This window comes from Leiobunum rupestre, chromosome 5 (genome assembly GCF_980474605.1).
Source record: "Leiobunum rupestre chromosome 5, qqLeiRupe1.1.hap1, whole genome shotgun sequence".
Taxonomy (NCBI): Eukaryota; Metazoa; Arthropoda; class Arachnida; order Opiliones; family Sclerosomatidae; genus Leiobunum; species Leiobunum rupestre.
Window position 1 is genome coordinate 17,530,293 of NC_143388.1, and position 26,651 is coordinate 17,556,943.

The 26,651-nt window shown below is 35.0% G+C and overlaps 1 protein-coding gene and 1 long non-coding RNA gene across 2 annotated transcripts in view; both read left to right on the plus strand.

The window, feature by feature from the left end:
* Positions 1–26,651, plus strand: part of LOC149943682 (uncharacterized) — a 58,495-nt gene continuing 31,844 nt past the window's right edge. The window contains exons 1-2 of the mRNA XM_090174995.1: positions 1–195; positions 1,037–1,171. Coding sequence (XP_090031121.1) covers positions 1,144–1,171 — 28 coding nt within the window. The 5' untranslated portion in view covers positions 1–195; positions 1,037–1,143. The remainder of the gene's footprint in view (positions 196–1,036; positions 1,172–26,651) is intronic.
* The window catches only part of LOC149943683 (uncharacterized), a 32,492-nt gene continuing 21,413 nt past the window's right edge, over positions 15,573–26,651 (plus strand). Inside the window, exons 1-2 of the long non-coding RNA XR_016480859.1 lie at positions 15,573–15,597; positions 20,031–20,079. This is a non-coding gene — a long non-coding RNA (uncharacterized LOC149943683). The remainder of the gene's footprint in view (positions 15,598–20,030; positions 20,080–26,651) is intronic.

Genomic DNA, 26,651 nt, shown 5'->3' on the forward strand with positions numbered 1-26,651 from the left:
CACCGTAGAAATCGCCGGGTGGGTAAGAAAAGGAAGCGACGTGTTTTGATGCCGGTAGTTTTTCCTTTTAGACGCAAATTTAGATGCGCTGTTCTCTGGGTCACGGTTCTATTTTGACGGGTTTTGTAGTTTATATAGCGAGCTATAATGTCGTGATAATTTAATTATTTAAAGGAGAAGATATTATTTATTTCCGTAAGTATGAAACTCCACTACAAAACTGAAATAATTGGTCTTAGAAACGTTGATATCTATCTGGCCAAGTCCCAGTCACCTTCGCATGTTTTGTAATGGTTTCAGCTGCTTTGCACCTGAAATATTTTACCGCCTTTTCGGATAAGATGGCTGCTAGGCCTTGGAGTTTCCAAATGTCACTTGACTGACCCAACTTGACCTACAATCATATGATATGAATTTGCCTAGAAACGCGAAATTGAAATGAGTTTTACAAACCTAATTTTACTCTCGATATTGTATAATTTAATGCAATGTCACGAAGGTTTATTGAATTTGCAGCAAAATTGTTAGTATTTTAAATTTAACGTAATATTTTGTCACGTATGTAAACCTACAATACCATCCAATAGACATTAAAGCATTTTTTCATATTGAGCATAGTCGTAATTTAGAAGTTCTATGACATAATGGACTATGGTATTTCCTGTATCTCTGACTTTGTAAACAATTGACGGTCCCATATCCCCCACATCCTGCCTCGAAAAGCGGACTATCAATAAACCATAAATTGAGCATTCTATGTGTGCAAAGCAGATAAAAGGGACCGACATAGTAATAATCCTTTGAGGAAATGCTTTAAACATTTCCTTTGCATTTTACGGAGTTACCCATGGTTTTAAATTATACAAGGTCTATTTACTGGCTACTATTATGTTAATAAATCCGAAACATTTCCAAATTTTATCTGGGTGAAAGTGAGTTTTTAAGCAATGAGCCATAGTGGTAGGACCAGTTAGGCTCAGACATTTTCAAGGTGTAAAAAAGGTAGAAATACAAGTTTTTGTTATATTTTTAATAGGTGCCGTTTGATTTTGTAAGATGGACGTAAAAATATCCGTTATAAGTAGATGATCTCTTATCCCTTTGAAGTACAATTAAATTAAACCAGCTGTACAAAGAAGCAATATGTCAAATCAAAACGGTGAATTTGAAGGTAAGAAGAACCCTTTTTTTGGACTTAGCTAAATTGGTGTGACCTAATTTTTAAGCTGTTGTCTGTCTTATCTCTGTTAACTGGTCTGCTAACAAATTCAGTACTGTATTTCTGGTTTTTTTAAATTTTGATAGCAGTAACTGTTGATAGGGTGTTAATCTGATAGAATTTTTACATTTTGTAGGTGTAGCAAACTGTTTTATCAGTTGTCAATGTGTCCCCAATTTTTGAGAAGCAAATTATTACAAATATTACACATGTATTACATTAAATTAAGCCTTGGCCTGTATAGAACAATCTTAATTTACTTGCTAGCCTGTTATATATTCTTAAATATAAATTTCTACGCTATGTGACGCTCTTTAAAGGCCGACTACATAAATCTTCGGTTTACTCTGTCTTGCACTGGAAGTAGGCTGACTGCATGGCACATCTGTATTGCAGTCAGCCGACTTCCAGTGCAAGACAGAGTAAACCGAAGATTTATGTAGTCGGCCTTTAAACTTATGGCAGTGAGATCTGATAAAAAAAGCCGAAGTAAAAGTACTGATATTGCCACCAGCTCCATCTCATCCCCGCACCCCTATCTGGGCCAGACAGTGATGTCACCAGACAATTTGGGGGTAGAGATTAAACTAGCCCATCCCCCATTCCACCCCACCCCATAGTTTTGTACGAAACGCTGTCGAAAAATACTCTAAGGTCGTCTAAATTTGAGTTCTAAGCGAATAAAAACTCCTTGTTATTAAATCTAGAAATGCATTTTGGCTAGCCTATTTCCAGCCTGTCCGCATTTCGAGATTAAAACCTTTTTAGTCTGCGTTAACATATCTCCGGTGGGAATTGATAAAAAACGCGTCCTTACGCAAATGGCATTTTTACTCGTATTTCGATGACGAAATAGACTTGTATTTGTCAAATAAAAATGACACGTACAGATTGGAGCGTGTAATTTTTTTATATTTGTAAGCGGAGAGAGAACTTATTTTTCGCTGAACGCGGTACTCGGATGAGAGGGTGCGAGTATTTTTTCGGGATGTTGGAGGAAGGAAACTAATTTGAAGATTTTCTCTCTCGCTTACTTGGTAGCGCTAGCTAAGCCTGAAGCTATTCGTAATAAATAAAGCGAATAACCTGACGCGTAACTTTAATAGAACGTTCAACTTAACTTGACTTACTACTATATCGGTTACGAAACTAACTCTGACGTCATCTACGTGTACATTTTTATTAACGGTTAACTTTCAAGTGTGTAATCATTTATTATAAAGTTATTTCTATTGGGCGATGTCGCTTGTAATCGCCCTAGCTTTGGTAGGGTTTTTTTAATCCAAAATGGCTACCCCCGCCGGACCAGGAATATCTTATGTGAAAATGGTTAATTGTTTGTGCAGGTGGAGAAATTGATTATTTGAAAGTTAATTCTAACCGTAGTGGTATTATCAAGAATTTATTTAGGTTTGCTGAGAACGTACCCTTTTGGCTTAGCTGGCCTGATCCAGCGAAACTCGTCTCTCTCGAACGGTAACTCCGTTTTCCAAATTCAGGGTCCACAGAGATCCTATAATTCTATAAAATCCTATATTTTTAAAAATGTCCTATAAAATCCTATATTTTTAGTAGTCCCCAAAAAGTCTTATAAAATCCTGTAATTTTGATATTTTGCCCATTTCAAAACCTGCCACTAACAATGTAAGTTGAATTGCTAGATTTAGCTATAGGATAAATTCCTATGCAAAGTCATAATAGTCTATAGAGTAGTAGCACTCCGTAGCTTAGCCATGGCCGCCATTTTGGTCGCAAATTTTTTATCTATAGGACGTCACAGTGCCATTACTCTATACTTTGGTTATTGTTAACATGGTTAGCTACTATTATATTTTTGTGGTAAAATGGTTAAATAATTTCTATTTTTTATTTTACTTAATATAGATTTTGCTTTTAAATGCATAAAGTTAGCAAATGATATAGCATATATGGTCCTATAAAATTGTTAAAATTTTAGATAATAGTCCTATAAAGTCCTATATTTTAAGAAATATAATCTTATTTTTCCTATAAAAAAATTAAGATTTGAGTGCGGGACCTGCTAAATTGTATCACGCCATCTAGTAGCGGTCGTAAGAACATAATTTTTCGATAAATTGCTTATTTAACGTTCATAATGATCCGCGGAACTTCATTAACTAAATCACTCAAGAAAAATATTGTTAATTTGCATAGAAAAATTCTATACTGCAAAAAATCATTGGTTAGTGGCTACACTTAAATTTTAATGCAGTGTTGCCATGTTATTTAAACGTAAGAACGGATGTTATACGAATGATGCTAACAGATGGCATTGCTGTATCAATTGGAATCGCAATTTCCAGTTAGTCCTAGCTTCCGTAAATAGGTTGACTCTTACGTTTTCCGTAACCTAAATACGTTCGTGGTGTAATTTAAAACCGTACCTCTTGATTAGCAATTCTTATGGATTTTCTTTTCACCTGACGACGTTGGCTAGGGTTATTTTCCCAGTAATTAAAGCGAATAAACATTTGGCAAAAATAAACTCTTTCATTTCCTCGTAGCGATATCGTGCTTCGAATATGAACGCGTTGTGTAGGGTTCGCGGTTGTCTGTGAATTTAAATAGCCCTGGGAAATTAATGCATTTTTGTATCTTGTTTATTTTCGTCTGCCTAATCAAAGATTATTCACGGAGGTTTTTGTTATTTTAAACTGTTTACTAGCATCAGTTTGCCAATTTAATATTTTTCCTTCGAGGGAGGGGATAATCATGGTTGTCTGATTTTAAATCTAAGCGGTTTTTTAAATCATTTATGTATTTATGAAGTGTTCCTAAAAGTAAAAATAAACTTTTTTGTAGAAAAGTCCAGAACCGTGGCAAATTGTATTAAAAAGATAAAAAGTTTTTAATAAATTTTATTTTGAACATAATTAACATTTCAGAGGTCAAAACTGACTAAGCAGAATATGTAGTCAAAGAAGATATTGTCCACTTTTGGTCAAATTAGTCACTAAATTACCTTTTGTCCAAGCCACAATTTTCCGCTATTGTCCACCTGAACTTTCCATTTCAGAATACTGTTTATGAAAATGTACGGACATAGGATCGCTAGAAATGTTAGCTCGGAGCACACTCGCCGCTAGAAATGTTAGCTCGGAGCACACTCGCCGCTAGAAATGTTAGCTCGGAGCACACTCGCCGCTAGAAATGTTAGCTCGGAGCACACTCGCCGCTAGAAATGTTAGCTCGGAGCACACTCGCCGCTAGAAATGTTAGCTCGGAGCACACTCGCCGCTAGAAATGTTAGCTCGGAGCACACTCGCCGCTAGAAATGTTAGCTCGGAGCACACTCGCCGCTAGAAATGTTAGCTCGGAGCACACTCGCCGCTAGAAATGTTAGCTCGGAGCACACTCGCCGCTAGAAATGTTAGCTCGGAGCACACTCGCCGCTAGAAATGTTAGCTCGGAGCACACTCGCCGCTAGAAATGTTAGCTCGGAGCACACTCGCCGCTAGAAATGTTAGCTCGGAGCACACTCGCCGCTAGAAATGTTAGCTCGGAGCACACTCGCCGCTAGAAATGTTAGCTCGGAGCACACTCGCCGCTAGAAATGTTAGCTCGGAGCACACTCGCCGCTAGAAATGTTAGCTCGGAGCACACTCGCCGCTAGAAATGTTAGCTCGGAGCACACTCGCCGCTAGAAATGTTAGCTCGGAGCACACTCGCCGCTAGAAATGTTAGCTCGGAGCACACTCGCCGCTAGAAATGTTAGCTCGGAGCACACTCGCCGCTAGAAATGTTAGCTCGGAGCACACTCGCCGCTAGAAATGTTAGCTCGGAGCACACTCGCCGCTAGAAATGTTAGCTCGGAGCACACTCGCCGCTAGAAATGTTAGCTCGGAGCACACTCGCCGCTAGAAATGTTAGCTCGGAGCACACTCGCCGCTAGAAATGTTAGCTCGGAGCACACTCGCCGCTAGAAATGTTAGCTCGGAGCACACTCGCCGCTAGAAATGTTAGCTCGGAGCACACTCGCCGCTAGAAATGTTAGCTCGGAGCACACTCGCCGCTAGAAATGTTAGCTCGGAGCACACTCGCCGCTAGAAATGTTAGCTCGGAGCACACTCGCCGCTAGAAATGTTAGCTCGGAGCACACTCGCCGCTAGAAATGTTAGCTCGGAGCACACTCGCCGCTAGAAATGTTAGCTCGGAGCACACTCGCCGCTAGAAATGTTAGCTCGGAGCACACTCAAATTATAATTTCAAATAATTAAATTAAATGAAGCTTAATTAAAGTTTTACATTTTGCTGCACTCAAATTATTCATGAATAGTTTTCAACCTTAAAAATTCAAAAAGTTCAACCTTGCGAATCATTTAAAACAGTTTAATTATATGAATACTTAAATTATGTAATAAAAAGTCTTTTTAAACTTACGCGAAAATTCGTGTCTTCATTTACTAATTTTATAATTTGCGAATCATCTTACTGCTAATGACTCGGGACTCCCAGCGGTCCTATAATTCCTATATTGCCGAAATGGTCCTACCAAATCCTATTATTCCATTTTTATCCCCTATTTCCTATATTTTTAGCATATTCGGTTTAATCCTAACTGATAAACCTTTAAAAGGATTCACGCAAAAATATTTAATTGATCATTTTTCTCGTAAAGCAATGTTCCCTACGCGGAGTATTACAAGCGGGCAATGTATTTCTCCTCGATAATCGAAATCCGTATGTTGAAATCCAAAGAAATGTAGATTTGAATAATAGGGGAATTTGAAATTAATGGGAAAGCGTTGTAAAGACCACTTTCAAATTGCTGCGGCTTTTTTGAAATTGTTGGAGATTTAATTTTTTAATTTTAGAAAACAATTGTATTGAAATTCCTACGGTAATTGTGAAATTGTTGAAGGAGTTGTAAATTTTAGAAAACAAATTATTTCGAAACTCCTCCGGCAAATATGAAATTGTAGAAGGGATTTTCAATTTATAGAAAACAAAAATTGGTTTTTGAAATCCAAAGGGAAATTTCGAAATTTAAAAAAAAAATTATTTCAAAATTTTTAAACAAATTTCGAAATGGTAAAAAAAACAAATTATTTCAAAATTGTTAAATAATTTCGAAATTTAAAAAAAACAAATTATTTCAAAATTGTTAAATAATTTCGAAATTTAAAAAAAACTTAGTTATTTCTAAAATGTAAAACAAAATTATTTCTAAAATGTAAAAAAAACATTTCGAAATTTTTAACTGTATTTTAGAAATGATAGAGGATTATTTCTATAAGATTGTAAAATGGTAATTATGGGATATCAGTATTTTCCAATTCGGATGACTTGTTTTCAAAAAAATAAAATGGAAAAAGAGTATCTCAAAATTAGTCGGGTTTCTTTGAAATCGAAACGGAATATTTGTAAATCGAGAAAGATTCGTGAAAATACGAAATCGGCCAGAATCTGTCTATTAAAATCCACAAGAAAAATAACCTGTAAAAATTATAGCCTTGGAAATGGCTGGTTTATAAACTCGGAATTTGCTTAATTGAATCGTGCAGACCATCCATTGCGTTTAATCGACGAGGCCACTTCAAAGAAAATCGCCCCATATGTTTTCACGCCGGTAATTCAGTCAAATCGATAGCCTCCATTTCATTCATCCCACCAGAAGTATATGATCTGGCTCTCACGATATAAGTAACCAGCTCTTTATACTGGCACTAATGTTAATAATTTGAAATGTGAACCTTCGCTGGCTCCAGCTTTATTTTCAATCATTTTTATTATTATTACCATAAGTGTATAATATTGGTACGTAAGTGTGACACTTCCTATTCTTCACAAGCGAAAATTTTACTGAGAGTTATAAATAATAATAATAATCAGCTAGGCTAATACCCAAAGCACCACCTTAGGCCTAAGTAATCAAGCGACTTTTAAAGTCATAAATTCAGATGGCCGGGTTACAATGCGTAGGAGGGTGGTGGCAAGCCCAGCATGCCACGCGAGCCAACAGGTCCCTACACTAACTATTTCTTTTAACCTTGAAGGTGGGGTGGCGGAGTGGTTAGCACTTTCGCAGCAAGAGGAGCCGGGTTCGATTCCAGCTTGTGGCACTGGGTGAAAACTCGGAATAACTCCTTCCGCGTTGAGTTTGCAAGTTCTCTCCCCACTGGTTTAAGGGGTTTTCCCCCGAGTTCTTCGGTTTCCCCTTCCATATAAACTTGTCTAGGTTAACGGTAATAGTTAGTGTAGGGACCTGTTGGCTCGATCTCGTGGCATGCAGGGCTTGCCACCACCCTCCTACGCATCGTAACCCGGCCACCTGAATTAAGGGCTTCAAAAGTCGCATGATGACTTAGGCCTAAGGTGGTGCCAAGGGTATTAGCCTAGCTAATTATTATTATTATTATTATTATTATTATTATTATTATTATTATTATTATTATTATTATTATATGGAAGGGATCCCACTGAAAATAAGTCAAGGGAAATCGGGAAAAGTCAGGGAATTTGAACGCGAAAAAGAGTCGCAACCCGGTAGGTGGACACTTCTCCCGTTGGAGGTATATTATTTCCTTCTGATGGGCGGGAATTAAAAGCTGTCGTGGTTCTAATGAGAGGTTAATTTCGAGTCATTTCATTTTAACCGGTTCCATCTTCCTCCCTAATTACGCCATTTTACTTCCCGCGTAAGGCAATCAGCGCCACTCGGCACGGCGGCGGAAGCGACACGAACCATTGTTCGCCTCGAAAGAGCTATTCTTAGCCCTTTTCGCAAATTGTAAAAGCTCGATTGCTAGGCTGAGTACTCTCGACCGATATATTTTTTCATTGACATTTTTTGAAGCGTAATGGTACGCTTCCTGACCCTCAGGGGGCGTTTCTTTCGTAGGAAAATGAACGATTGTGTTGTCTTGATATATGTCACTGGTGATACTTTGTCAGTAGCGTGAGGCGTTTGTCACGCCACTCGCGAAGTTAAACATTCCGCGTTGTATTCGGTGACGGTTAAGCGTTTGCTGTACTACGTTGCCGTTTCATCAAACTAACTTGGCAATATTGTTAAGACATATACTAATACAGTTTAATTGTTACGGTAGGTCCAGGCCAGTGGGAAGTTAGAAAAATGGCCAATAGTGTTAAACCGGAAATTGATATAATGGTAAATAGTGGGAAAAAGGAAATTGGTATAATGGTTAATAGTGGGAAACAGGAAATTGATATAATGGTAAATAGTGGGAAACAGGAAATTGATATAATGGTAAATAGTGGGAAACAGGAAATTGGTATAATGGTAAATAGTGGGAAACAGGAAATTGGTATAATGGTAAATAGTGGGAAATTGGCAAAATTGGAAAACCGGAAATTGGCAAAGTGGGAAAACGGGAAGTTGGCAGGATGGCCGATAGTGGCTAATAAAGAAATTAATATCAAAGCTTACTAAAGTAATTGGAATTAAATTTTTAAGAAGTTTATTGTAAAAATGTCTTAGTTTACACCGAACTTGCAATATTAGAATTAATTATTCCAAAAAATTAAGACTATTCTCATGTTAATCAGAATCTGACCATTCCTACGCATATATTTATGCCTAATTAATTCGGCAAATATTTTTTTTATTATTTTATAATTTTCAGTGGCTAAAATATTTATTGGCCACTTTTGTCCAGGTCGGAATTGTCCACCTAGAATTTTAGGTTAGCGCTCGCGTATTGTTGGTTGCCATGGAAACTGCGTCAACAGCACTATATTGGCTAATTATAAGCATTCATTCGAACGCTCTAAACGTGGAATGCGCTTCCTAGTATTAAAGCGGCTACAGTCCAATTTCGTCTGCGCTCAGCTCCCATGTTTATCAACGGTAATACCGGGCAGTACAGCGATCCTATACCACCTATGAAATCCTATATTTCTAACCCTATCCTCTACTTCTTGAAATGTCCTATAGGTTTGATTGAACAAATTTTCATTTCATTCTTTTAGGATAATTATTGCCTATTTTTCCATATCCTATATTTTAAAAATTACGCCCTACAATATCCTGTATTTAAAAATTACGCCCTATATTTTCCTGTATTTAAAAATTACGCCCTATATTATCCCATATTTAAAAGAATACGCGCTCTATTATCCCATATTTAAAAGAATACGCGCTCTATTATCCCATATTTAAAAGAATACGCGCTCTATTATCCCATATTTTAAAGAATACGCGCTCTATTATCCCATATTTTAAAGAATACGCGCTCTATTATCCTATATTTTAAAGAATACGCGCTCTTATCCTATATTTTAAAGAATACGCGCTCTTATCCTATATTTTAAAGAATACGCGCTCTATTATCCGATATTTAAAGAATACGCGCTCTATTATCCCATATTTTAAAGGATACGCGCTCTATTATCCCATATTTTAAAGGATACGCGCTCTATTATCCCATATTTTAAAGAATACGCGCTCTTATCCTATATTTTAAAGAATACGCGCTCTTATCCTATATTTTAAAGAATACGCGCTCTTATCCTATATTTTAAAGAATACGCGCTCTATTATCCTATATTTTAAAGAATATTCGCTCTTATCCTATATTTTAAAGAATACGCGCCCTATTATCCTATATTTTAAAGAATACGCGCTCTATTATCCTATATTTTAAAGAATACGCGCTCTATTATCCTATATTTTAAAGAATACGCGCTCTATTATCCTATATTTTAAAGAATACGCGCTCTATTATCCTATATTTTAAAGAATACGCGCTCTATTATCCTTTATTTTAAAGAATACGCGCTCTATTATCCTTTATTTTAAAGAATACGCGCTCTATTATCCTTTATTTAAAAAAACGCGCTCTATTATCCTTTATTTAAAAAAACGCGCTCTATTATCCTATATTTTAAAGAATACGCGCTCTTATTTAAAATGTACATTCCATATTATCCTAGATTTTAAAATGTACATTCTATATTATCCTAGATTTTAAAATGTACATTCTATGTTATCCTAGATTTTAAAATTTACATTCTATATTATGCTAGATTTTAAAATGAACATTCTATATTATGCTAGATTTTAAAATGAACATTCTATATTATCCTAGATTTTAAAATGTACATTCTATATTATCCTAGATTTTAAAATGTACATTATATATTATCCTAGATTTTAAAATGTACATTCTATATTATCCTAGATTTTAAAATGTACATTATATTATCCTAGATTTTAAAATGTACATTCTATATTATCCTAGATTTTAAAATGTACATTCTATATTATCCTAGATTTTAAAAATGGTGTTATAATATCCTTTTGAAAACTAAGATTTTTAACATTACGCCCTATATTATCCTATATTTTTAATATTACGCTCTATATTATCCTGAATTTAAAAATTACGCTCTTTATTATCCTAGATTTTAAAAATTACGCTCTTTATTATCCTAGATTTCGTCCTATGTAATGTCCTATACAATCTAACTTTATGTTCTGCATAATCCTATATATTGAAGGAATCGTAATTTTCTTACAAGGAATTAAATTTTTTGACTGGGCTGAGGACTCTGCCATACCGTTGGCCTACTTCGTAACATTTTCTTCAACTTCCGGAAATAGTTGTTATAGATACAGATAAACAATAAACAGTTTTTCTTACTACTTTTTGAAACTTCTTGATGTTTCGGAAGTCCATATTAAGAAGCATTGTAGTTTTGAGTTGTAACTTTTATTGGAAAACAATATCCACGCTCTTTTGAACTAGTTCGAAAAATGATTTTTTTTTCAGGTACTTGGATGAAAAATAGGTCTTTCGATCGAACAACCGATATTTTGCCCCTAAAATGACGCTTCTCCGTAGAGAAATCTGGGCTAAGACTATTAGCGAATTGCGATTTTGAAATATCGGAAAATGGCATTTTTTGAGGTCTTTGATAAAGTGCATTCTTTGAAATTGAGATTTCATACGACGTTTTCCAATCGAACGTTCGAATTGTACTAAATGGTAAAGGTGTGCAAATAGCATTTTTTGGAGATCGAATCGAACATCAAATATTTTTTTCGAGGCCAGTCAAATACCAAATCGAATATTTAAAACTTCAAATAATTTGGTCGAATATTTTTAGGTCAAAAATCGAAGCCAGTTAACTGATCAAATACCAAATAGTATTTCGAATATCAAATAATTCGTCGTATTTGGTTTTCAAATACCCAAATAGTTTGCATATTTGTCCAAAAAAAAATAAAAAATAACTGAAATCACAGGACATTTTACTAGCAAATAGCAAAATACTAAACCAAAAGTATAATTTTTATTTTATTTATTAAATGCTCAGTAGTGTAACTATATTAATTGAGGACCAGAGTGGAATTGGATGAAGGTGCCTCATCCAAACATTTTTAAACCTAAAATCCGAGGGCTGAGTATTCTCCGTAATAAGTGTACAAGTAGAGCTTCGTCTGTACTAAATTGATTACATATACTAGGTGTACTAAAGTGATAATGTAACTGATCCCAATTTTATTCGTTTCCCGCCAATTGACGTATTATACGTAATCAAATGAATTTAGTTTTATCCACACAGGTAGATAGGAAATATGTATCTATCGTTACTTCAATTGGTGAGAAACGAATTTGTAGAATTATGTTACTTTTATTTAGATGAAATTTTTACAGTAGATTTAATATCGTTCATAGGAAAACGTATCCGCCTAGCCCCGTGGAAGCAACGCTACTGTAAATTCTTGACTTTACCATTCAAATAAGTTCAAAATGTTAAACAAAATGCACTTTTTTAATCACAAAGTTGCTTTAACCTTTCGCCCAGTTTCGTTTTAGTTTTACTTTGTTATTCTAGAAAATTCGAAAACAGAAAACACGTCAATAATCTAGTCAATTATAGGTGCTAAAATAAATAGCTTCTGCCTTTCGCCAAGAAGTGTTAATACACAGACTATGGACTTGCAAGGTACTCTTTATATATGGTCCTTTCGGCTGTGGCCTAAAGAGGTGTCAGAAATAAGGAGTTCTCCTTTAATGGCCTTGAAACTCAACAAATTCAGGGCTGGCGCTAGGATTTTCGGGCCCCAGGTAATTTTACTCCAAAATTCGGTTTTTTGGAAATATCAGAAAATTTTAGTTAGGCACCCGTTCCAGCGGGCCCCTTTCAGAGGCCCGGGCCCGGGTACTTTTGCCCCGCTTACCCCCCCCTAACGCCGGCCCTGAACAAATTAGAAAAAGACCCGCGGTTATTCGACCAGTTTGCAAACTATTTGAAAATATCAAATACTTTGTCTTTCCCTTTTCGAATATTCGAGTTTTAATTCGACTATTTGATCAGGAAAAACGAATATCCGCGAACTTATCCAAGCGCTATTCGATCCGATGAATCGAATATTCGATTTGTTATTCGATCAAATTATTTGTTCTTACCAAATATACACCCCTACTAAATGGATACTTTTCGCCTGTTCTGGAGTTTCGAAGTAGAGGTGCTAGTGTACTCTTTTGACGTCATTTTACTCCAATTCTGCTCTCGCCAATAGTTAGTATTGCTGTAACAAAGCCAGGATAAAAATATTTCAAAAAGAAGTAGAAAACTTTGACATTTTAAGCAGATGATCAAATCTTACTTTTTACTCATGCTTAAAGTCAGGAAAAGATTAGGAATTTTAAGAATTTTCAAAAAGTCGGGGAATTTAAAGCTGGAAAAACTAAGGATTGTAAACCTTAAAGTTTCGACTGTATACAAAAATTTAATTAAATTCATTAACTTCGGTGAATTTGAATCTGAACATATTGTAGGAACCACGCTTACTAAATGGTTTATGTAGTAGAGTAATTGCAGTGACCACATAATATAATACGCTATATTTGAACTCAAAGGTCTGAAGAAATTAAAAAAGTTGATATTTTACCCTTAGATATTTTCTTTTTTTCGAAAAAGTTATATTTTTAATCCAGGTTTGTTGATTTTTTTTTATTAAAATCGAATTTTTTGATTTTAATCGATTTTTTTTATTAATTTTTAGGTTTTTGTCACTTTTTAAAAGCAATAATATATAATTATTATTTTTGTATAAATAATATTCAATAGTAGACAGTTTTATCATGTCAAAAAATATTTATTCCAAGAAATAAGTATATTTGTATCACAGGATGAACCTTGAGAAGTAAAACCATAGAAATTATAGAGAGGAACGGAAAGTCCTCAACAAGGCATTAAAATAATCTTCGTCTCAAAGCTACCCGCTAGGCCCATTTACTTCCGGCTTTCTATTGGCTGATCGAGAAAGGAAAATAATTTCAGTTTCTACACTCTCATTGGCTGATTAAAATTATTATTTCTTAATAATTGATCCGGGAATCAGGATTTCGCGGGACGTTGATGAGATTATTTACATTAATTTAAATTAATTTTATTAGATATTTATTATTATTTATAAGTAATAGTTTTCGTGAACTTTTGAATATGTGTTGTAGAAATCTAAACAGAAAACAAATTTATCAAATCTTAAAGCTTAGGCCTTAGCTTTTGACGCAAAAAAATTATTTACCTTTTCTAGTCTCTATACATTTAATTTATTCCAATCATCGATAAATTATTTATCGTCGATTGGAACAAATTAGAAGTATAATAATAATCGATAATTTCCATTAAAAATTAAATTGTGAGACTTTAGAATTTCGAATTTTATTAACCGAGTTAGATCTATGCGAAATTGTAGCAACAGAAGAAATGACCGTGTTACGTCACAAACTGTAACCGGAAGAGAGTAGGCCGAATCTACTTGAAGTCGGAAATGAGACCGACTTTCCGTTTCTCCCTCTAAGTTCTATGGTAAAACTAAAACTTTCCCGGTTGGGAGAGTCCATTATTTTCAAAAAACCAAAAATGAGGTGGGGAAGGGATCGTGGTAGAAGAGGATTATCGGTGTGATAGGTAATCTTGTAATATAATGACAAAATTGGTCTAAAATATAATAATTCAATAGAAAATTTCTCATTTATGGAAATTTTATACCTTTTAAACCATCTTTTATAGGAAAAGATTTAAATCAATGATTTTAAAAAATCATTTGATTAAAATCGCTGATTTAAATCAACTTGAATTTAATCAAACAACCTTGTTTTAATCAATGTATAGGAATAATAAAGATGGTTCTAACTTTTAATAAATGTTTTTTTTTCGGTTATCAACTTTTTTGGAAGGTTATACATTAATATTGTATAATTCATTTTATCCTATTTTTCTTCCTATATTTACCTATATTTCACTGATAAATTTCCTATAATTCCTTTAAAGGATTTTAAAATATTCTGTGGAATAGACTAATATTTAAATTAAGGATAACTTTATTCTAGGGATGCACTGATATGGGTACAGCCGATATATGGGTACAGCCGATATATCGGCGGTAATATCGGACGATATTTACAAAGTTATCTATCATAACAGTAGTGTATATGATAAAATCATTGTAAAAGACGGTTCAGTGCACTGTCATACCATTTTCTTGGTTGAAATAAAAATTCCACAGCAATAATAAAAATCTTAATATTTAATTGAAATTGTTGCTTTGTAAAGTAGGTCGCGTAATAATTATAATAGCAGTACTATTTAAAAGAATGAACGCAGTTTTTTTAGTTCAAAGAACCGCTTTTTGTATAATTATGTTACTTATGGTATTACCATAAGTCTATAATATTGTTCCAGAAGTTTGTCACTTTGGGGAATATTTTACTGAGAGCTAGTAGCGGAGTGACGTCACCAGAAGAAGAAAATCTCCCCCTAGCGAGGTGCTCTCAAAGGCTACGTGTGACGCGTTAGCGAGCGGACGCAAAACGGCGACGAAGCCCGTAATGCAGTCTGTCTTGTAAATAGCTCTCAGTAAAACTTTTGCGTGTGAAGAATACGAAGTGTCACACTTATGTAACACTATTATACACTTATGGTATTACGTACTCCGCTGGTATATTTGGGTTTTCTGTGTAGCCCTTTACAAATCCGCATTTCTCAAACGAGAAAATGGCCTATTCGAGAAGCAACCTCCGAAACGGAGCGTAAAATCCCGGCTGGGATAAACACCAGCTTACATTACTCGCTGAATCGCCGCTTCTAGTCGGCCTAAGTCCCGTTTTATAGTGCCCTGCCACTAGGCCGTTAAGTTATGCCCGCCCCGCCGACGCATTTTACCATAAAAAAACAAAGTACATCGCTAAAGCTGCCGATTTGCTACGTCACGGATACCAGAAGTAAATTAACCGGAGTTATTGAAATAGGACAGGAAACAGTTACTGACGAGGAAGTTATAGTAAAGGTGGTAGTTTCTGGTAGATCAACTCAGTCAGGGTTCGTACACGACCTGGAAAACCTGGAAAAGTCAGGGAATTTGAAAATGTTTCCAAAAGGTCAGGGAAAAGTCAGGGAATTTGAAAATGATTCGAAATGGTCAGGGATTAGTCAGGGAATTTTAAAATGGTCCAAAAAAGTAAGGTAATTTCAAAATGACCCCAAAAAAATTCGGCAAATAAATTTCTGAAAGATGTATTGAAGTTACATAATAAATATTTTTCAAGATTTTACCTCAAAACATAAATTTATTCTACAAAAATGGCCAGAAAAATTTGGCAATTTGGTCAGGGAAAACCTGGAAATGTCAGGGAATTTAATTCCGGAAATTTTGTACGAACCCTGTCAGGGTTGCCACACGTCAGGGAATTTAAATAATAGGCTTAAGAAGTCAAGAATTTTAAGCAAGTGTGGGCTCGACGTGAAGTAACTCGTCTTTCAACAGATGTCGCTAGCGTCGAAATCCAAACAAGATGCTTACGCTACATATTGGCCCAAAAGGCGGGACATAAAAGTACCCCTCGCGTTGATTGTCTCGTTCGTAAATTTGACAATAACTTAAATTATAGTAATTTTTAACTATATATTTTACATGGGATATATAATTAGGGGAAAGTCCTCTAAGTAGAGTATAAGTTGTCAAATTATAATACTTAACAATGGTTCTCTGACGACGTTATCGTTTCGTTTTTTTTTAATCTTAGCTTCCTTTGCCATTAATAGATGGCACCACGAAGAAATTTCAAAACAGGAAAGTCACGTAAGGAAAACTGTCTTCAGTCTGGGACATAATTGACAGTAACTTTAGCGGACATTTTGAACTTGGTGTGATCCGCCATTTTGGTGGAATTAGGTCTTTAGGCTTAAGGTTTCTTAGCCACGAATGACGCCACTAAAATCTTGAGCGATAATTAGATAAACAGGGTTGCCACGGTACCTGGAAAACCTGAAATTCTTGGAGAAGTCAGGGAATTTGAATATCTGTATAAAAATCAGGGAAAAGTCGGAATTTAAAAAATTAGTCTAAAAGTCAGGGATTTTAATTTCAGTTGCAAATAGGAAACTTTTACTAAAATATCGGTTAAAAATTACAAAGTCTTGGCACAAAATAAGTCAGGGAAAATCTCCGGAGATGGTCAGGGAAAACCTGGAAATGTCAGGGAATTTGATTGTGAAAAAAATGTGGCAACCCTGTTAAATCTCCTAAAATAGTAAAAAAGGTTAAAATGAAAAGTATTAAGTACATTGCCCTACACCTTATTAAAATTATTCTTTCAGTAGAAATGAAAAAGTTTAGGCGCCCTTTGGAAGCGTGAACGGGAACTTGAACGTAACAGAAGCTACGTCTACACTACCACAAGTTTCCCGGTTCACGTTTAGCCAGTCTATTATACTTTGGACAATGGAATCGCCCAGCGTAAAATAATTTCAAATAACTTGAACCAAGAACGCGTGAAAATAACGTTGGGTCTTGCAGCCACGATCTTATAGTTGTCTTCCTTAGAATGGAAACTCCGATAAAATGTCTTAAGCGCCATCTGGAAATGTATATTCAAAAAATTTATTTATATTTGCAGACTTAAGTATTATAATTTAGAAAATTTGCATATTAAAGTATTATAATTTAGAAAATTTGCAGACTAAAGTATTATAATTTAGAAAATTTGCAGACTAAAGTATTATAATTTAGAAAATTTGCAGACTAAAGTATTATAATTTAGAAAATTTGCAGACTAAAGTATTATAATTTAGAAAATTTGCAGACTAAAGTATTATAATTTAGAAAATTTGCAGACTAAAGTATTATAATTTACAAAATTTGCAGACTAAAGTATTATAATTTAGAAAATTTGCAGACTAAAGTATTATAATTTAGAAAATTTGCAGACTAAAGTATTATAATTTACAAAATTTGCAGACTAAAGTATTATAATTTAGAAAATTTGCAGACTAAAGTATTATAATTTAGAAAATTTGCAGACTAAAGTATTATAATTTAGAAAATTTGCAGACTGAAGTAGTATAATTTAGAAAATTTGCAGACTGAAGTAGTATAATTTAGAAAATTTGCAGACTGAAGTAGTATAATTTAGAAAAAATTACAATAAATATTTATGGACTCCATTTTCCACGCCTATTTGTAGGCCTTTCTCTAAAGTAGTATTACCTTAGCCGCCTTGTTTCGATGTTGCTGCTACGTATCCTTGACATTTCACTACGAAAAGCCCTGGACACCAGAGTAAATTCGTCTAGGCACCCGGTTTTTAAGCATAAACTGAACTGAACTTGTACGTATTTCGTGACGAATGAGCTACATAAAAACAAGTTGAGCAAGCGCAGCTTATTTCTCGTGACGTTTTCCCCCTCTCACTCCCTATCTTAGATCCATGACCGCCATCTTGTCTAAATTTTCCGTGAATACCACCATATCTAACATAATCATTCATAAGTATGCCCTAAATGTTTTTTCTTCCATGAAACCGTGTTCACGGAATGCGAGGGTTAAGACAGTCTCAGATAATCTGTACACCGAGTTCGTGCATTTAGCACTGTTAAAGGGACATATTTTCAAGAGTTCGCGAGTTCCATTTAGCACTGTCAAAGGTACGGCAGTGTACACCGAGTGCGCCATCTTTATTGATGAGAAACGGAAGTTAGTAAAGCGGAATTTGATTTCCTGGCGCGTTTCTGGCTTTAACTATCTATAGTTATATTATTAATCAGCTAGGCTATACAAGCAGAGGCACCGCCTTCGGCCCGAGTCAGCTATCGACATTTAATGCCTCTAATTCGGGTGACCGATTAGCGAGTGTTTGGCGAATACGAGATTTCGTATCCATGGTAACCTTTTCAACAGCGCGAGGAATAAACGAAGTTTTCATTGGTCTCATAAGTGTATAATATACTAGCTCGCTATAAGTTAGAGATTTCTCCCATATATAATCAGAAGCGGTATACGTGACTCCCTGCGGCGACTCTTTGCCCAATTGTTTAGCTTCAACTTCCGTCGGTAGCGGAAACTGCTATCTCCATGGGTACGAAATGTTTCACGGGCGGCGCTGGGTTTGTTGGCAGGCGAAATCCTTGATTTGGGGCAAATTTAAACGAAACAACTAAGGTGTCAACATTTTGGAAGAATATTTTATTAATTTCAATATGAACAGGTATTGTCGTAAAATATTCGTAATTTAAAGATTATCTCTTCGCGACAACTCGCGTTAGGCTTAACGAGCTTCGATCCCGTCGTTGATTGAATCGAAATTGGATTTCACAGGCGAGCTCGTATTTCGAATTCTCGCCATCAGATGGCGACTTCGACGTCTTAGGAGATTTCGCTGTTAACCTACATCCTATGTACGATTCTAACTTATAGGGAGCTAGTACAGGGTTGCCACACGTCAGGGAATTTAAAAATGGGCCTAAAAGTCAGGGAATTTAAAAATGGGGCTAAAAGTCAGGGAATTTAAAAATGGGCTTAAAAATTCTGGGAAAGGTCAGGGAATTTAAAAATGGGCTTAAAAATTCTGGGAAAGGTCAGGGAATTTAAAAATGGGCTTAAAAATTCTGGGAAAGGTCAGGGAATTTAAAAATGGGCCTAAAAAGTCTGGGAAAGGTCAGGGAATTTAAAAATGGGCCTAAAAAGTCTGGGAAAGGCCAGGGAATTTAAAAATGGGCCTAAAAAGTCTGGGAAAGGCCAGGGAATTTAAAAATGGGCCTAAAAAGTCTGGGAAAGGTCAGGGAGTTTAAAAATGTGCCTAAAAAGTCTGGGAAAGGCCAGGGAATTTAAAAATGGGCCTAAAAGTCAGGGAATTTAAAAATGGGCCTAAAAGTCAGGGAATTTAAAAATGGGCCTAAAAATTCTGGGAAAGGTCAGGGAATTTAAAAATGGGCCTAAAAGTCAGGGAATTTAAAAATGGGCCTAAAAAGTCAGGGAATTTAAAAATGGGCCTAAAAAGTCAGGGAATTTAAAAATGGGCCTAAAAAGTCTGGGAAAGGTCAGGGAATTTAAAAATGGGCCTAAAAAGTCTGGGAAAGGTCAGGGAATTTAAAAATGGGCCTAAAAAGTCTGGGAAAGGCCAGGGAATTTAAAAATGGGCCTAAAAGTCTGGGAAAGGCCAGGGAATTTAAAAATGGGCCTAAAAATTCTGGGAAAGGTCAGGGAATTTAAAAATGGGCCTAAAAGTCAGGGAATTTAAAAATGGGCCTAAAAAGTCTGGGTAAGGTCAGGGAATTTAAAAATGGGCCTAAAAAGTCTGGGAAAGGCCAGGGAATTTAAAAATGGGCCTAAAAAGTCTGGGAAAGGTCAGGGAATTTAAAAATGGGCCTAGAAAGTCTGGGAAAGGTCAGGGAATTTAAAAATGGGCCTAAAAAGTCTGGGAAAGGTCAGGGAATTTAAAAATGGGCCTAAAAAGTCTGGGAAAGGTCAGGGAATTTAAAAATGGGCCTAAAAAGTCTGGGAAAGGTCAGGGAATTTAAAAATGGGCCTAAAAAGTCTGGGAAAAGTCAGGGAATTTAAAAATGGGCCTAAAAATCTGGGAAAAGTCAGGGAATTTAAAAATGGGCCCCTAAAAATCTGGGAAAGGTTAGGGAATTTAAAAATGGGCCTAAAAAGTCTGGGAAAGGTCAGGGAATTTTAGGAATTTGTTAAAAGTCAATTCAATTTTCCTTTGACACTTTTTGAAGGTAATTATGTCAAATTCTATGATTATCATTTATATCCTCGAAAGTTTGCTTAATTTTTTCAACATTGCAATAACGTTTTGAAGGTAATTATGACAAATTCTATGATTATCATTTATATCCTCGAAAGTTTGCTTAATTTTTTCAACATTGCAATAACGTTTTGAAGGTAATTATGACAAATTCTATGATTATCATTTATATCCTCGAAAGTTTGCTTAATTTTTTCAACATTGCAATAACGTTTTGAAGGTAATTATGTCAAATTCTATGATTATCATTTATATCCTCGAAAGTTTGCTTAATTTTTTCAACATTGCAATAACGTTTTTACTGGAATAAAAGTCCATTTATTTACAAAAGGCGACGTACGTACGCGAAGTCCATCGCCATAAGCCACCTCCCAAAAATGCAGCGCCGTTCAAATCGCGGTTTGCGGCTCTTCCTCGGAAGATTAACTCTATCCAACGCAAAAGCTTCTACGCCGAACAAAGAACAGTCTATTTTTAGATTTTTACGGCCCGACTCTGAACGTATCTCGATCGGGATGGTCTCGATCCGTTATTAATGATGGGATTAGGCTGGGGTGTCTCTGTTGATATTACGCCGACTGCAATGTTTTCGAGATCTGTATTTGCGAGAACTAAATGGTCTGGACGTATTTGGCGGTGGGCTCTGGGACTGGGGGCTATTTGTAATGTAAACTTCGCTTCGCCACCCACGCCCCCACCCTCTTATTCGCTCTTCGTAAGTAAACTAATAGGTGTAAGTATGACACTGAACGACTTATATTTATTATGTTAAATACTTGTAGAGGTTAACGGTAATAGTGAGTTTAGGGAGCTGTTGGCTCGCGTGGCATAAAGCAGGATGACCATTCTTCCTTTATTTTATTATAATTTATCCTATATTTCAATGTTTTATATAGTTTCCTATAATTTAACCTTTTATCCTATATTTTCCTATAATTTAACCATTTTTCCTATAATTTCCTATAATTAGAAATTATTTCGTATTTCGCGCGGTGTTTTCGAATTTCCCGCGTGTCTAGTTCGCTTTTCGAAATACAGATGGCGCTAAATGTATTATGTCCCTTTGATAAAATGTAAACTGCTTCTCCAAAGAACTGCACTGAACAGAATTAAGAATATCGTCGTCTGCTTATTGATCTGACTTCACTATATTAAAACAAATTTAAATTTTATTTATGCAAATTTTCCTATGTCCCTATATTATCAAAGATAATACTCTGATATTTTCCTATAAATCGACTGTTGAATTTCCTATATTCCTATAAATTGCTTGGGGTTTTTCAGTGGTCAACCCTGATGAAGGGCTGACCACCACCCTCCTACGCATTGTAACCCTGTTTAAAGGTATTAAAAGTCACTATAGATGACTTACGTATTAGCCTAGCTGATTATTATTATAAGTCATAAAATAGCAATAGTATTTCCTTAGTTATCTTGACATTTAAAATAATCCAAATTTAACGTTACACGTCGTTACTTCGGTAATTCGTAGCTTGCTCATGGGTGTGGCTTGCGTTCGTTGCCATGGTAACGCGTATAGGTCGGCCATGACATAAAGACGCCAATGGTGGTCACGTGATTATTTCACCGAATCGTGTGGCGTTTAACCTCGTGATCTGTGACGTTAAACTAATGTCATGGCGGCCGTTTCAAGGCGGGGCTTAGCTAAGACGTGTGCCTACGACGCTATGAGCAAGCACCCAATAGTAAATGTCGGGAGCTGTTGGCCAAAGTTGTTGATTGATTTATTTTACAAAAAATTTAAGAAATAGATTTAAATTTGATAATTTTTTTTTATTTTTTTTAAAGGTATTATGCCCGTTTTTCTTGAAAAAATTATTAATAATGTGAGCTTAAGGGGGAAGAATACAGTAAAAGCCTCTTTTTCGTTCAAGCTGAACGTTTCTGTTTTAACAATAACATAATTGAATTATATTTTTCTTATTAGGCTGAACCTTCGTCTAGTGCTTAAAATAATTTTGATAATTATTATATTAATAGTTAACGAGATATAAGGTCCTAACTAAAGAGTAGTTTGGGCGCTTGCCCAACTTGTTTAGCTCTGGGGGTCCGAATTAAAAAGTAATAACTTAATTACTTTTAAATTTAAAACTGTCGAAATTAGCACTAAACAAGAGACTGTTCTACATTTAAATATTAATTTTATAAGTTAAAATACAAAATTAAAAGAGTTCAGCTTGAAATAGCGCGAAAGTAGACAATGGCCACTGTAGTCTTCCCCCTTAAGGGTAACTTAGATAAAGTTTTAAGTTATTCTTCATTAAATGTAATTATTAATTAAAAACTGAATTAAAGTATCCTCTAAATTGATGTTGCTCAGGAATCCATACCTCTACTTGGAATGCTTATCGCGGCAGATTTTCGTCTCGATGTGGCCGACGGTTTGATTGTCGTCACTATGTTAACTTAACAAACAACTAAGTGAGAATTGAGCACGCGCAAAGGGGATTTTTTTTCTCGTAGGCGGGGCCAAAGCCGTCAGAGTGATCTTACCATACGCGATACGACAGGATAAGCATTCCAAGTAGAGGTATGGATTCCTGTGTTGCTATAATAGGTTATTAATATTAATATTTTTTTCAATCGCTTTCTTGAATCAAATTGATCTAAATTATATAACTCTGCTTCCAGGTTAGTGTGTCGGTTAGGGGCCCGACATTCGTACCAATCTAGAAACAAATGATTTTAGAAATCTTGAAATCAACTGGAAAATCCAGAAAACTGGACAAAAATTGGTTACTAAATTTCAAAATCAGTCTAAATAACCAGGAATCCATACTTGGAAATAGTGATATTTTTAACAGGGGTCGTACGGGCTCCCGACCCCCCATAACTTTATTATATAAAAAAATTGGTTAATTTACAGGTAACACCACTCGGTAAATTTACGTAATTTTACCATTACTGGTAAATTTACCTCGATAAATTTACCGGCTCACATCTCCATAGACAGATTAAGCCAGCGCTTAAAAAACTTGTAGCTGAGGTTAGATGTAGCTTTTGTTTACAATCTACGCTTCTACAAGCCCCCCCCCCCGACATGTCTATTAAAGGTTTAGCTGTTTATATGCATGACGTAACTATTGCCATTTTCCAAACGTGTTCTTAAAACGACGCGTTCCGTTTTGCGAACTCACGTCAGTAATGTGTCATAACTGGAATGTTAGCTCATCCTTACGTGAATTGCAAATTAGAGATGTAATTTTCCTCTACCTTTGTGAACGTTAAACATACAAAAAGATCAAGATTTAAATAGTCATTTTTTAAAATCTTTCATTTAAATAACCGATTATATTTCAATGTATTTTTGTACGAACGTAGGTTATCTAGTAATGCTAATTCCGAGAAAGCTGAATTAAATTAAGTTTTTAGTGAATAATTAAATTTATCGGAGATTATCTTCAAAATCAATAAAAATCCGATTTAAGTCAAATAAATTAACAATCCTGATTTAAATCGTCTATTATAATAATCAGCTAGGCTAATACCCTAAGTCATCGAGCGATTTTTAAAGCCATTAATTCAGGTGGCCGGGTTACAATGCGTAGGATAACATATTAACCCCTAAATTTTATAGCTTGTATATTTACTGAACTGATTTATAATTGGTAAAAACTTAAAAACATTTTTTAAACAAATTCCAGGTCCACAGAATACATAAAGTTACTTTTTCGTCGACCCTGAAATCGAGATTTGCTCCCTAAAGTACCCTATTTTCAGTTAATTAGATAATAGCCCAATTGGCTTAAAGTATTATATTCTGTTTAAGGACAGTTTACAAAATGGTCAAAGCTGAGACGAATCGATTCACGATAGCTTAAAAATTAGCACGCATTACTAAGTTTTCACTTAACAGAAAAACTCAATTTTTGTAATCTAATAATTATTAAACATTAGGTCAGCTTTTGAGATAATTTAATTTAAATTTAAATTGGTTCCTATTGTACCTTATTATAAACTCGCAAAGTTCTTTTTTTCCTGATTATTTTGCAAATTAAATTAAAATTGAAGAACAATAATTTATTCCTTGAAGTTCACATTTTTTGACGTTGCTTTTTGTGGTTGTTGTAACCCTAAAATTCCCATTTTTATTGGAACCCTAGTAATCATCTAAAATGTTAACTACTGTAATTTTGTTTATAAATTATAATTAAATTAAATGAGGTTGAATTGGTTTCTGGTGTACAGAATGTCGAACCTTGAAATGCACTCCCCGTAAAACCTGAAAAGTCAAATTTAATACGTAAACATCACACCTGAACCTTGGAATTTACAGGACTGCAGGTGTTTCAATATGCAAAAAGGGGGGCGAAATCCACCCGAGATACCTTCCTATTTAATAATGTTTGAGGTAGATGGCGACACTATAAAGTTTATGAAAAATAAACTTTTTTTAAAAAGTTATTAATTAATTACTAAATTATAGTACTTTAAATTCTAATTAAAAATATATAATCAGTGAAGATAATTTTGTATTTTAAATCTCGTCAAAAATCAAAATTATGACGTCATGTTGCTATCAGAGCGCCATCTACTGACAAATAACGCCATCACCTTGTTACCTCGGTTGAATTTTACCCCTTTAAAGTCGTCTTTTCCCGTTAAATATTGTAAATCGATCTATATCATTGTTTTCATTTTCATAAATAAAGTCATATTTAATCATTTCAAATCCTCTTTCATGCATCAGTGCCAATAGACGCTAGCATAAATTATTCCACGCGCTCTTTAATATTTTAGCGTAAAAGGCTCGGGCCTTTTTTTATATTTCAGGGAGCACGCGCAAAATCGCTCGAGCACATTTACGCTAAAATATCAAGACGCGCGTGGAACTTTTTAACAAGTTGAATAAGACATAAATATAATTTATGCTAGCGTCTATTCAAGGCGATTCCAATCAATGCTTGACAAGTTTTCAACATGTTTTAAACTAAACTTTTAAATCAAACACAATGTTTTAAACTGATTTTTTCAAGGAAGATTTTACATAAAGTAGTTTTTTTTTATTGCGACTAGTTACGTAAACGACTTCATAATAAAGAAGTTTGATTCAAAGGTCTGCTATGAAATTGTCTCTCGTTTAAAGCCTAGACTCCCGAGATTCTGGGTTTTGTTAGAATAAATTTCATGAAGTCTTTCGTAACGTTGTAGTTTTCTATACGCCACATGTTGCTGCAAAGCGTAGCATATTCATGACGCCATAAAATTAATAAAATTATAGACCCTAGCAGTAGTTTATAGCATTGGTTCCCAAATTCCTATCGTGAATTTTATTAAAGGGAATATAACCTTGGGTATTTGGTGTGGGGCACCAACACTTTCAGATCTGGCCGCTCTTGCCTTTTGGCTTTAAAAATGTTTGGCGTCACTGTGCAGGGAAATTTGAGAAATTGAAGGGGTCTTCCATAAAGATTGCTTTGCAGGTTATATTCCTAATAGTAACTTTTCAAAATGATTTCGTGGGAAAAATATGATTTCCATTTAATTAAATATCTGTACGCTGTATAATTTTTACACTCAGGGAATTTAAAAACTGAAGTGTTAGTGAAATATAAATATTATGCATTTTTTTCTTCTAAAACGTCTTTCAAAATTATGAAATTTGTGGAAAAATGGTTAGGTAATTTCATATTATCTAGAATTTTTTTACTTAACTTTAAATACAAATTAAAAAAAATTTAAATTTAGGATTTGCAATGGTCAGGAAATTTTATTTTAGCTGGAGAATTTTTTACTGCAAATATAAGTTCAGAAATTGTAAAATTTTGGCTCAGGGAAAACCGTTTTAATTCTGGGAAGTGAATGTCAGTATTCGTGTATATCTTTTGGCACGGTTGTTAATGTCTTACGGCTCTAACTCTAAAGTTCACGGCCCTAAATTTGAATTTATACTCCCGGTTATGTTGCTCGGGGGGTGCGATAAAAGGGTCCGCTTTGTGTCTGTCGCAACGTGATCCTTGACCTTACGGTGTCAATCTTTTGTTATTGTTGTCGCGTGTTTTGCGTAAGTATTGGCCTTGAGGGGGGGGGGAGTCTGCGTTTAAGATGCGCCACGACGATTGGGAAATCGACCCCCGGAGGTGTGTCCCCCCCCCCCCAAACCGATGGATGAACAAAATAATGAAAATAAATTAGACCTTCGCTATTACTAGCCAACTCCATTGTTGATGGTCACTGGAGCGAAACAATTGTCTATCTATTCAAGCAGAGACTAATAGCTGCCGCAATTTTTATGGAAATTATCCGCTAGCCTACTCCAATCGCTTGCATTGTTTCGTCGACAAGGATAGATATTGGTAACCTTCGCGAGAATAGGATACCTTCAGTTTCCATTACTTACATCGTATATTTTTCTTTAAAAAATATTATGAAATATTATA